The 13413-nt window shown below is 42.9% G+C and overlaps 1 protein-coding gene across 1 annotated transcript in view; it reads left to right on the top strand.

Moving 5' to 3' along the window:
• Positions 1-709: 709 nt before the first annotated feature.
• The window catches only part of LOC125709571 (neuronal membrane glycoprotein M6-b-like), a 37493-nt gene continuing 24789 nt past the window's right edge, over positions 710-13413 (top strand). Inside the window, exon 1 of the mRNA XM_048978162.1 lies at positions 710-810. Coding sequence (XP_048834119.1) covers positions 807-810 — 4 coding nt within the window. The 5' untranslated portion in view covers positions 710-806. The remainder of the gene's footprint in view (positions 811-13413) is intronic.

The following is a 13413-nucleotide window of genomic DNA, read 5'->3' as shown; positions in this document are numbered from 1 at the left end:
TCCCCAAGCGAGCTTGATGGGCCGAATGGCCTCCTCTCGTTTGTATAGTTCTTATGTTCTTATGTTCTTATGTTCCTCACTGAGGAAGCTGGCCGAGTCTCCTCTGCTCTCTCTACTGTTCTGGTGTTACCATGTGGAAGTGCTGCATGATTGTGGCCCTAAACCCGCCATTCAATCTGGACTGCTGGTTGTCAGCATATCAAAGGTGGAAGTCTGATGTTTTTTGGTGTTTTCTGAGCTGCAAGCGATTATTTTCCCATCATGTGATGTGTGTCCCACAAATAACAAAATGTAAAATGTGTGAAACAGACCAAATACCCGGGAATCGGTCTTTCACTTGGTTTCTGTAACCAAGATACCAATATCGGTAACAGTTTATAGGGGTAGCAATCATATACTTAAGTAATGCTTAACTAATGACGATGAATTGCATAAATTAATGCAAGATGTGTCATGAAGTCCTGTTGATCACCATGATATTATATCAAGTCATTTTGGATTTTAGTTAGGTAAACGGTATTCAGATTTCTTAGAAAGAAAACATTTATATTTCAAGGACTGGATGATACATGTATGTAACAATAATTTTTAAAAAAGAATGACAGTGTCGCATACACAAACATTTGGAAAAAAAGCAAGCTGAGAAATGCCGAAGGAGTCGCCGGCAGTGATCCCGGGCCGTGACGTCACTGTCCCAGGCTGTCCTGCGCGGCTCGTGGTCCAGTTCAGCACTCGTCGTGCAATATCTCCGCTCGGTCACCGCGCGTTTAATCACACAACTTCTCAGTTTTTTTGAAGACGCCGGAATGGGTATGTACATTTTCTAATGTTTTTTTAAGATCTCTGTATCCATGTTCAGCTGTCTGAGATGCATCTATTTTTCCCCCGCTTTTGTTTGGGACTATGAAATATGAGTAATAATGATTACTTTTAAAGATCATATGCGGGTAAAAGGATCCCCTTAGTTACTGGCGTAGGCTACTTAGAATTTTTTTTGCATAAAAACATTAGCAGACTTGTCTCGTATTCGTAGAAAAACGTCTGTATGTAATGATTCCTTTTCTGAAGGGAGAAATTAGTGAAGTTTAAATGTAAAGTCTGTTTATATAGAATGTCTGTTATGTTTAATAATTGTGACAAGGAAATGGCGATGTTGTTTTGTGTATTTGTGTGTTAATTCGAAGTAGTACTACTTATGATGTGTGTTGCAAATGTTTCTTTCAAACCAACTTTTTACATAGAATGGATTTTCTGAGCTGCGACTGATTTTTCTTTTGCTACCCAAAATTCCCGTGCTAAAAACTGTTCATGCTGGGTACTAACCCAGTAAGTTATTTAAACCACTTTATTATTATTATTATTATTATTATTATTATTTATTGAGCGTCAGCTGATGTTTCTCTGAAACGTGCAGTTACTTGTACAAACGTGGTACGCGCTTCTTCTGTGTGTTCAGAGCCTTAACACTTGGTAACGGACTCGGAGTCTCGGAGTCAGCAAAAGGGCAGTCTGATAATCTGGAGCATTGGCGAGTGTAGACCATAATCTATAGTTCCACACCGTATGGTTGTTACAAGGTGCCTAAACAGAGGGACGTCTTGCAGTGATCACTTCAGAAAGCCAGTTTTTGACGATGCATTCTTCTTGGTAAATTTAGGCTATTTTCTCATAATGTGGGTTTGTGGTTATAAATTGTGCAGAGAATAATACAGAAATTATGACTGAAAGACTGAAAAACACAGGGTTCATAGTAATGGAAGGTAAGTTGACCTAAATATACTAAACGTAATATTTAATCAGGAGTCAGCGATGAGGCTGAATTTGTCCTGGTGTTAGAGGAGTCAGGCACAGGCTGATGGTCTGGACAGAACACTTATACTGTCCATTGGTGCATTATTTTACATGCATCTAAATTAGAATATATTTCAGTCTTGAATGAAAAGTTCCCAGATGGGCTTTCTGATGTGCTTTCTGAAAAAACTATAAGCTAAAGACTTTCCTTGTCAATACACCTAGAGTGTGAATTCTGTGAATTTAATTACAGTCATTGCCTTTTTTTACTAAAGTGCGGCAGGAATAAAATTATAACAAAAGGCAGAATGAAGCTTTCATTAATTCTGGCTGAAGCCACAGAACTAGCTTTGTGCTCTTGAGAACTGCTAATTCAGTTCTGTTCTTTTGTGTGACTGTAGGAGCAGCTCCTGTGGATGGAGAGCTTAGGGAGTGGCCCAGCTAATCTCATTGGCTGCCTTTGTCAGGGTCCCCTGGCCAATAGTCATGCACAGTTTCCAGGGGGCATTGTAGTAAACCCTCATGTTTAATTTATTTATTTTAATACTTGCTAGCATAAATGCTTAAACAGTGCTGGCCCACTTGGAAAAGCTGTAACTTGCAGACTATAATTTGGCCCTCAAAGATGACCTGGTTACCTCTGGAGAGGAGAGGCTGCCACACTTTCCAGATTCCTGTTGGCCTAAATGTGCCCACCTTTTTCTTTGTCCAAATGGAAATCGGCATCATCCATTACTGTAACCCCAAATCCCAAGTGAGAATATTTCTTTTCTTAGGGATGTTTTGTGAATGTGATGTGTGGAATTTCACTCCGTAGAGTATGGAGCCCCACAACCCCCAGCCCGCTCTGTGTTATTCCATCCGCCCATGGAATGCTGGAGGTTTTAATGTTGGGTTGCATAATTTTCATTTGCCTTTTTATGGCGCTTGACATTCATCTGTCCTGATCACATTTGAAAGAAAGGAAACAGTTGAATCTATTACATCTGTACCGTCGATTGAACCCCCCCCCCCTGACATAACCAGGTAGATGTCATGCCAGTCACCTCACTGTGCGAGTTTCAGTAGGACCTAGTACAGAATGCACAGGAAGACCAAGCCTGAATTTGGACTACATTGAAATAGGCTGTCACCCATTTTCACTCAGTCCTGATTTTTTTAATTTCTCTCTGCTGTCCACGTTTCACAAAACTTCACAAAAAAATCATCCATCCAAACTGGTGCTGGGTTGCGGGGGTAGGACCAGGCGTGATGTCCCTCCCAGCAGTATAAGGGAGGGGGACACTTTGGAAAGATTGTTACAGGGCACATGTATTACGGTAATGAAACACAGTGACCGTCCAAGTCAGTTTTAATAAATATGAGAAAAAAATGTTTGCAACAGTATTATCACCTTAAAAAATGCAGTTCATTGAAATGTTGAGAGACCTTTAATAAAGCATTTTTATAAAGTGATATTTAAATGGGCACGTGTGTGTTTTGTTTTCAGAAATTATTTCGTTTACGGGGTTGTTGCCAAGGAAATAGCAGATTTTGACTCTTGGGATCAGTATCTTCAATGGACAGGATATTGCCTAAAGGGTTATATGTTTTTCTTCAATATAGGCGATTAGATCGTCAGTAATTTAGCAATTAAGACTGTCTTATGACTGCTGTGGTTAATCAATTATAGGGAATTATTGGTAATCTTGTCAAAAATTCCTTTGTTTGCCCTTTGTTAGACCACGATAACTAAAAGAGCAAAAATGCCATCTTCGTCATGGAAATGAAACCCCTATTTTTAAAAGAAAAGCTTGTTCTTTGTTCATATTTTTTTATCTTGGCATTTAGCAAACTTTTTGTAAATGGAAAAAGTGATTCGCTCCAAACCTTGTTAAAAGTGTTTGCATTTGGTTATGAACAGTGTGTGATTTCTAAACAAGTTGCTTGATGTAACAGTATTCTGTTTTTCTGTGAACTCGCTCGCATGTAAGTCTCACTCTGTGGGCCTGTCTGGGCTTTTAGGAAACACAATGTAAAATGTCCACGCTCTTTGATCCTCATCGCTTCCTGCAAAACAAATAGTCAGGGTGGTCAAGTTATGGAAATGGTTTATATCTATACAAAATAAGCAAAAAGATGTCTTTTCAAGCCATATGCCAAATTTGGTTTGAACCCAAAGCTCAGAGGACTGTAGCTGGTCATTTTGGTACAAATGTGTCTGTGTAAGACAGCACTGTTCTGAGATGGAAGGACACTTGTTACTTTCTGTGCATCTCTCCCAGAGGCCCTGGAGTTCAGCTTTGCTTCCATACAACGTCCTTCCTGCCCTAAAAACAAGTCACTGCTATAAATCCATAGTTTGGAAAGAAGTTGTGCTTCCTGTCACTTTATTCAGCTTTTTTCTCTATTTTTAAAAAATAAATAATGTGCACTGGGGGTCAGCTGTTAGCGCCCCCCCCCCACTATGTGTATAATATGAATGAAATTTCCCTTTGCTCATCTTATCTTATTCTATCCTACCTTATCTTACTTGATCTTATCTTACCTTATGATGTGGCGCTGTGAGGAGGACCATCTCTTCTGAAATGCTTCTAACCCGCTTTGAGATTTCCCATTTTCCAGACAGTCTGCACAGTTACATCATACCGATGCCTTGCAGACTGATAGTCGTGTTTGGCTGATCTGACTGTAACCTGTGTGGACCTGAGCTGCAGATGAGGTCTTTTGTGCCTGTGCAGTGAGAAGCAGGAAAAGTGACTCGATGAAGTGGTGCAGCAGTAAACTCGCACCGCTGCACTTAGCTCCTCTCCCATACCCCATCTCTCCTTCTCTCTTTTCTGCATTCATCACCTGTCAATCTCCCCTTCTGTCTCATCCTCCCCTCCTTTGTCTACATTTCCTCCCAGTACACAAACTGGCATCTTTGGCACTGGCTTTTGATGTACTTTTTCTTAATAAGCTTTCTTGGTGACAAAGAAGGACGTTGTTTACAGTGGTATGCAATGGCAGGACTTGGGCGTCTGCTCAAGTGTGTCTGGTTTACACAATTCCGACTGGGTTCCATTCAGAGGGCCACACTGGGGATGCTGGACAGCCTGACCTGCACTGAGCCGCCCTCATCGGGGCTGAGCTCATGCTACGTTGTTTACACTGGCCTCTATCAGTGCCAGCAAGTGTCAGTTTATATTATGGAAGACGCCTGTAATATTTAAGAGAGATGTTGCTGTGATGGTAATGAGCTGGTCTCATCACAGAGTAACATGTGCCGTGTCTTTGTGGATGAATAATGCTGACAGTTTTGCTTTTTATGTGGCCAGATTTTTATGCTCAGGCAGAGTGTTGTTGAAGGTTGCTTCATAAGGAATGACAAGTTTGAAGCAGGACAATACTCCTGCTGTGTAGCTAATTTCCACCCAGATTGCCAATGGAATTGCATGTTTTGCATTTTGGTTTTTCTCCATGTCTCCATGTCACAAAGGCTTTCTTTCGTCTGTTTTTATTACACATGTCCCCAAATAAAATCTCTCTTCCTTCCTGTCTTCCACATGACTCTGTTCAACGTCGGGGCTGTAGGACGCCTTTCAGCAGGGATGTTCACCAGGTTTGGAGCAGAAATTACTCACTGAATTAAAGATGAGTGGAGGGTAGGTTCTTCTCATTAGACACTTCATTAGCAAGTTGGCGTCCTTCACAGCTCTAGACTAGAAGTGACAGGACAGATGGCAATATTAGGGATGTGGGAAGTGTTTACTTCAGTGGTCCAATCACATGACATTCCAAGAACTTTTATGATCTGCTCCATGTAATTCAACAGAGGTGTTAAGGGTAGATGCCACATCAGTGATAAGGGAGTGCTGTGTCCTATCTGATTGGTAGATACAGACAATATCTGACACATGAAGAAATCCCAGATGAGTCTGATAAACCGGGCTGATCCGACAGAACATCGGGGACGGGGACGGAGGGAGAAAGCGGAAAGTGTGTGTGTGTGTTGGGGGATGGGGATCTGCTGGGGGGGTCTTCCTCTGCAAAAGGAGGTTCCATTGAAATCAGCCCTTTTTCAGTAGTGGGAGGTATGGCAGTTTAAAGAGAAGCTGCGGGAGCGAAGCATTTGGCAGGCAGGCTGGGGACATATCCAGCCTCTCAAAGGCTGGCCTTTGTGTAGTCTGAGCCCCCCCTCCCCCCCCTTCACTTAATGCTGCTGCTAAACACAAATAAAAACAAAGGCATTGAAAGGCCCCCAAGCAACTAGCTGAAGCTTTAAGCAAGTGGGGAATTTACCAAGTGAAGTGGAGTCACTGACATGGCCGTCCAGGCTTATGCACGAGAAGTCACTCACAGGGCTGTACAGGCTAATGCACAAGGAGTCACTCACAGGGCCGTCCAGGCTTATGCACGAGGAGTCACTCACAGGGCTGTACAGGCTAATGCACAAGGAGTCACTCACAGGGCTGTACAGGCTTATGCACGAGGAGTCACTCACAGGGCTGTACAGGCTTATGCACGAGGAGTCACTCACAGGGCTGTACAGGCTTATGCACGAGGAGTCACTCACAGGGCTGTACAGGCTTATGCACGAGGAGTCACTCACAGGGCCGTACAGGCTTATGCACGAGGAGTCACTCACAGGGCCATCCAGGCTTATGCACGAGGAGTCACTCACAGGGCCGTCCAGGCTTATGCACGAGGAGTCACTCACAGGGCCGTCCAGGCTTATGCACGAGGAGTCACTCACAGGGCCGTCCAGGCTTATGCACGAGAAGTCACTCACAGGGCTGTACAGGCTTATGCACGAGAAGTCACTCACAGGGCTGTACAGGCTAATGCACAAGGAGTCACTCACAGGGTCGTCCAGGCTTATGCATGAGGAGTCACTGACAGGGCCGTCCAGGCTAATGCACGAGGAGTTACTCACAGGGCCGTCCAGGCTTATGCACGAGGAGTCACTGACAGGGCCGTCCAGGCTAATGCACAAGGAGTCACTCACAGGGCCGTCCAGGCTTATGCACGAGGAGTCACTGACAGGGCCGTCCAGGCTTATGCACGAGGAGTATTTACTGAAGAGTCTTTAAATGCTGAGTTACAGCTCACTTCTGAGCATACCTACTAAGCCAGTGCTTTATATTTGTGAATGGTTTACAAGCTGTTTTGCAAATGTGAGGAGTATGTTATGATTGTAATATATTTATAAATTTGTTTGTTAATGGATCTTTATATCTATTATCATATGACTAGTAACAATTATTAGTAGTTAAGGAGCACACATTATACTAATGTCTACCAAAAGATTTCATCCGAAGGCTTTGTGAATGGTGAATAAACATCTTGGGAGAGGCAGTCAATGGAAGAATCAAATAGATCATAAATCATATAGATGTGCATATGTACATTAGAATTCCATCATTAGCCGTTCTGTTGTGTCTGTACTGTGTCTGCTAATCTGTGATTTACTCTCCTATGAGGAAAATGTAACTAATACTAAAATTTTGTCAGCTTCTTGATGGTCTAAATAAATTAAATAAACAAATAAATAAATGTGTGAATAAACAAACAAATAAACATAAATAAATAGTAAGAAACGTTCTAAGCACGTTTTACAGGGTTACGTAACGTAATCCTGTACGTAATGTAATATGCACATGGTTCAACGTAACCCTCTGTGGTAGATTTTTTTTCCTGAAGACAGTGACCTTGCCAAAACTATTGCTGAAGTCACTAACTTTGTCCATCTTCTTAGCCAGTTTCATTTCTTACTAGTGGACTGGGAAACGCTGAATAAACTACAAACTTTCCACCTTTAAAGAAGGTACCAGGCAGGTGACCATGTCTGCAATCTGGAAAGTTTCTTGCTTGATAGAATGACAGCTGTAGGATATCTGGTGGCCTGGGTGACTATATGGTGAAATTGTCGTTCTTCCACACAGTGGTTCTTCCTGAAAATATCTAAGTAAGATTTTTTTTTTTTTTTTTGGGGGGGGGGGGGGGGGGGTTAGGAAGCACAAGCGTAGGAAGTAATGGCAGATGTTCCAGATGTTCTTGTGGAGCAGAAAACTTTCAGAGACCCACACAGTGTCCCATGATGAAAGATGACAAGCGCAGAGTGAGATCTGCAGTAGAGTTTAAACGGTTGTGAGACGTCATCGCCCATTTTAGCCTTAAGGAAACTTTAAGGAAACAATTGAGCCGCTGTAGCCAAGGAAAGAACACGTAAATCAGAGGAAGAGAGCATCTGGAGTGAGGAATTTCTGGGTTACCTCAGCCTGCAGAGGCCTGAACCCGGACAGAAAGGTGCTGCTGTTTCGCAGCTGACATGGGATTTGGGAAACACTTTTCATTCCATTTATAAGGCACAGTAGTTAACCAGGATGTTTCCCATGGATTGGCATAGATAATGTTTTCTTTGTTAGTACCTTCTTGGGTGTAGATATATCACATAAAATTTTAAACAATTTAATTTAATGATTTTTTCTATACCACAAAAATTTACGTTTCCAGACTGCTTGATTTCTTCTTCTGTGCATTTATTCCTCCAATTATCGGACCCTAATATCAAAACACCATGTCTTTGGGGTTTTAAAGTATCTGTTGTCATGTGAAACAAATATAAGCAGTCTGGGTCCTTGGAAATAATGTGGTTTATAAGGAACTGCACCCACAAAATCTCAAATGATGTCATTAGTTTCTTTGAGATGTTTTTTGTAGGGAGTCCTTGAAGAACAACTCATTAAACAGGATATTAGTTCTACTATATTTTTGTTCTCCTTGTAATGGTCTGACATCCCATTGAATATGCCCTTTGCTATCTGCGAGAGGCATCTTGTCCACTATAAGCTGGAGGAAGATGGAGAGAATAATGTGCTTTTGTTTTTCCGCTATTACAGTTGACCCTCTGATTATTTGCCCCAATTTTTTTTGTTGTTCTCATGTGAATTTGAAGAAATGTTTTTAAGCATTGGCCAACTTAGGGGAAAAAGCACAATGTGGCACCCTAGGCAACCCTCATCACTGGCCACCTATGTTGCCTATAAGGTTGACCCTGGTGAATATTGACAAAAGGTAATGAAAATGGCAGTGCCTGTCAGACCATTAATTATTCAGACTTGTTGTAGTTTCGATGAACGTAAGAGAGTTAAGTTTCAAAGACAATCCTTAAAGTTTTCCTTTAGAAGATCCATGACCCCCCTCTTGGAGCCGAGACCTTATCATGGTGGAGGGGTTTGTGTGTTCCAATAATCCCATGAGCTAAGTTGCCCGGGGCTTTATGCCCCTGGTAGGGTCACCCAAGACAAACAGGTCCTGGGTGAGGAACCAGACAAAGTATAGCTCAAAAAACACGGATCTACGTTTTCCCTCGTCTGGACGTGGGTCACCGGTGCCCTCTCCTGGAACCAGGCCTGGGGGCGAAGGCCTGGTGGGCAGGCCTGCACCCATGGGACCTAGTCGGGTACAGCCCAAAGAAGGCACGTGGGTCCCCCCCAATGGGCTCACCACCTATAGGAGGGGCCATAGGGGTCGGGTGCGATGTGAGTTGGGCAGTAGTCGAAGGCGGAGACCTTGGCGGTCTGATCCTCGGCTACAGAAGCTAGATCTAGGGACATGGAATGTCACCTCTCTGGTGGGGAAGGAGCCTGAGCTCGTGAATGACTCTCAGGTGTTACAGTGTGTCAGCCTGAGATTCCATATAGAGAGACGCCTCATACAGGCTGAATGACTCTCAGGTGTTACAGTGTGTCAGCCTGAGATTCCATATAGAGAGACGCCTCATACAGGCTGAATGACTCTCAGGTGTTACAGTGTGTCAGCCTGAGATTCCATATAGAGAGACGCCTCATACAGGCTGAATGACTCTCAGGTGTTACAGTGTGTCAGCCTGAGATTCCATATAGAGAGACGCCTCATACAGGCTGAATGACTCTCAGGTGTTACAGTGTGTCAGCCTGAGATTCCATATAGAGAGACGCCTCATACAGGCTGAATGACTCTCAGGTGTTACAGTGTGTCAGTCTGAGATTCCATATGGAGAGACGCCTCATACAGACTGAATGACTCTCAGGTGTTACAAGTGTGTCAGTCTGCGATTCCATATAGAGAGACGCCTCATACAGGCTGAATGAAAGGTGTTACAGTGTTTCAGTCTGAGATTCCATATGGAGAGACGCCTCATACAGACTGAATGACTCTCAGGTGTTACAGTGTGTCAGTCTGAGATTCCATATGGAGAGACGCCTCATACAGACTGAATGACTCTCAGGTGTTACAAGTGTGTCAGTCTGCGATTCCATATAGAGAGACGCCTCATACAGGCTGAATGAAAGGTGTTACAGTGTTTCAGTCTGAGATTCCATATGGAGAGACGCCTCATACAGACTGAATGACTCTCAGGTGTTACAAGTGTGTCAGTCTGCGATTCCATATAGAAGCACAGACTCGTCTTTGGCATTGGGTGACACTGGTCTAATCACCAGCCATACTCAAATTCATTAGATTAGTTAATTAAATTGCGGCAGTATTGAGCATGATTTAATCCACAGAGACCTGAGCGCACGGAGCAGCGTGGGCACTGGGTGCCACGGCAGGGTGGCTGTGTACAGGGATCCACGGAGCCGTGTCGGAATGCCGGCAGAGGCCTTTGGTGAGATGCTATTGTGTGCTGGCGGCCCGCAGTGGCATTTTGCGGCCAGAGCATGCCCCACGCAGGCTAACCTTTGAGCTGACGTGGGGGCGGCTGGGCACAGCAGGCTGGGAGTGATTGTCATGTGCTTTGGCTGGGGTTCCACTCCATGCTGTTGCTCGGTGATTGAGAAACTGATTAGTGCTGTCTGCAGAGGGCCCATGACTATGTGATCATGATGTGTTTCTGCTGCCTTGGCTTCCAGAAGGATGTGCTGTATGTGTCTGGGCTGCATTTCAGTAGTGTTACAGGGAGGTCATCCTGGGATGGGCATCTGGGGATTCTGAGTGGTAGGTCTTGGGGGGGGTCGCCTAGTTGGTAAAAGTAGTTAAGCCGAATATTTACAGTTTTATGGGGGCTCCCTAAGCATTCTGTTAAATGAATAGTAAATATCCTATTAAATAAATAATGATTGGTTAAATTTGGTCTGTCTCTGTTGAATGGGCAGATGCTCGGTAACCACGCCCCTACCCACATGTAGCCATGCCCCTTTCCACCCATAGCCATGCCCATACCCACTCATAGCCACGCCCCTGCCCGCCCATAGCCACACCCTTACCCACCCATAGTCATGCCCCTACCTACCCATAGCTACGCCCCTACTAACCCGTAGCCACGCCCCTGCTGCGTCTCTTACGTATCACAATGTTGCCATTATGTTACCGACAGCATATCTACTTACGTTTTTAGCCAGATTGGTTTCTTGGGAATTATGGAAAAAAGTTTTTCCACATTCTGTACTCAGTTTTGAAATTGTTCATTAACACGTTACCTTGTTCATTAACTCTTCAAGGCAATATGTTTATTTTATGCAAATAAATTAAATTGTTTTATTTGCTGTCTCTTTCGGGAAAGCCACCTACCTGGATGGTTGACCTGGCTTCTGTTTCTTGTACATGGAAATAAACTGATGGCAGTAAAATTCTTGTTGGGGGCTGGAGTGGAAAATATATTAGCCTTAAATTAAGATCTCTCTATATATTCCTTTGAACTTCTGCATTTAATCATTTAAAATCTGCGGCTTACCAAAAAAAGCTGAGTTCTTTTTGCAAATCAAAACAACGCTCCTCTCTTCTAAGATTTTATAGAGTGTTCAGATATTTACTGGGGAATAATAGGCTTTCTAGCATGGATCTATGAAGTGTGTCCACTTATTGTGCTTTTATAACAAGTATGGGGTCTTGCAGACCACTGTAATGTCCTCACATAACCCTGGCCCGGTACCATCTACATCCTGCCAGCATACAGTGACCTGACTTACTGCAGAGACACCCCCATACATAAAACTCGGCTTTGGACTGGGGAAGGGGAGACCACAGCACCACGAAGTTTTCCCAATGGACATGGTGGAGGTGTGGGGGGTTCCTTACTCAACAGCGGGAGAAGGGAGCCTTCCCTTCCAGGTCTAAACAACAAAACCGCAAATATGCTCTTATTTCTGCTGCTGAGTCTGTTTCCCTGAAATAGGGCATTTACATTCTGGAAAGGTTTTGTGGAAAATTACTCAGCTGCTGCCATTTATAGTTTTTCTCAATTGCTTTGGCGACATACTTAGCATTCTGAAGACTATAAGAGCATTTCTCAAAACATAAGAACATAAGAAATGTACAAACAGGAGGAAGCCATTCAGCTCATCAATCTCATTGGAGAGAATTCAACTAATATCTTAGTTTTTTTAAAAAAAAAAAAAAAACTAAGTTGACTGGAGTGCCAATCTGCCAACAATCTCCAAATTTTTCTTTGCAAGTTTGAGGACCACCTCAGGACGAGATTCAGTTTCATGTCTTATCCAGGTGTTGCCATTGAAAAAGATCATTTAACATATGCAAAAAAAAATAATTATCGTACATGTGTGTTTGTAGATGGTAACTCTCGTATAAAATAATGGTTGCTAAGCAAAAGTTCAGAACAGCCACAATAACACAATAACGAAAATTCTTTTGTTGATTCCATTGATATCAGCCGTGAGTGTTGTACTAGCCAATAAATGTTGTAATGCAGAGAGCATCCTGCCGTGGGATACTGTAGTTTTCTGCATCATACACAGTTATTTCTGTCATGTCAGCATTTCAGTGCTGAGTGAAGTTCCCTCACTGGAAGCTGTAGGCTGTAGCCCCATCTAGTCACTCTTCAGGTCAGGGTGAGAGGCTGAAAACATGAGTGAGAAACTGGACTGAAGTGAGGTGTGAGCTTTGGGCAACTGATCAGCCTTCCCTGAGTTTTGTTAGGGTACAATCCCGGTCAGTGTGGACAGCACTGTCTCTTTGTGAAAAATGCTTGGAATGATTTTGTCAGTTCCGGCCGGTGCTTCTCCCACATCCATTTCACTTCATTGGCCACGTACACCTACAGTACATGTATTAGGAATATCAGTTGGCAGTATTGGTGCATACATTTACAAACAACATAGGACATAATTAGTAATATTCAGTAATTAGTATTTACAAAATGTGCAATGTGCACGTGTCCAACTGCAAGTTTAAATATTTAAATTTATATGTTAATTACTTAAAATACTTCAGTTTAAGTCAATGCTCTGTGTGGTTTATACATGATGTTGAAAGTTGTTGGATGGAAGTCAGATATTCCAGGACACACTATTCAAGTCAGGCGCAAAATTCCATCTCAGGGTGTACCCCAACCTAGTGCCCTGTGTAGTCTGGGAAATGCTCCCCCAGGACCTAAAAAAATAAAAATAAATATGAAATCATGACATTTTCATTCAAGTGGTGGAAAAATGCAGTACATTTTGATAATGTTACTGTCCATACTCGACAGACAGAATTTGTAAATTTAGATGTTACCTAGAATAAGGTCCTGATTGCCTTAAGCTTAATACTGTAGGTTGAGTACTTATGGACTGACGGATGGATTTAAATTTTTCACTCAACATTTGAGAACATAGTGCTGATCTTGAGAAAATTATAGCCAACAACAGCCCCTGTGCTTTTGATTCATATTAACTCAAG

This window comes from Brienomyrus brachyistius, chromosome 16, assembly GCF_023856365.1.
Source record: "Brienomyrus brachyistius isolate T26 chromosome 16, BBRACH_0.4, whole genome shotgun sequence".
NCBI classification, from domain to species: Eukaryota; Metazoa; Chordata; class Actinopteri; order Osteoglossiformes; family Mormyridae; genus Brienomyrus; species Brienomyrus brachyistius.
Note: the sequence above shows the minus strand (reverse complement) of the source record. Positions and strands in the feature narration are given on the sequence as shown.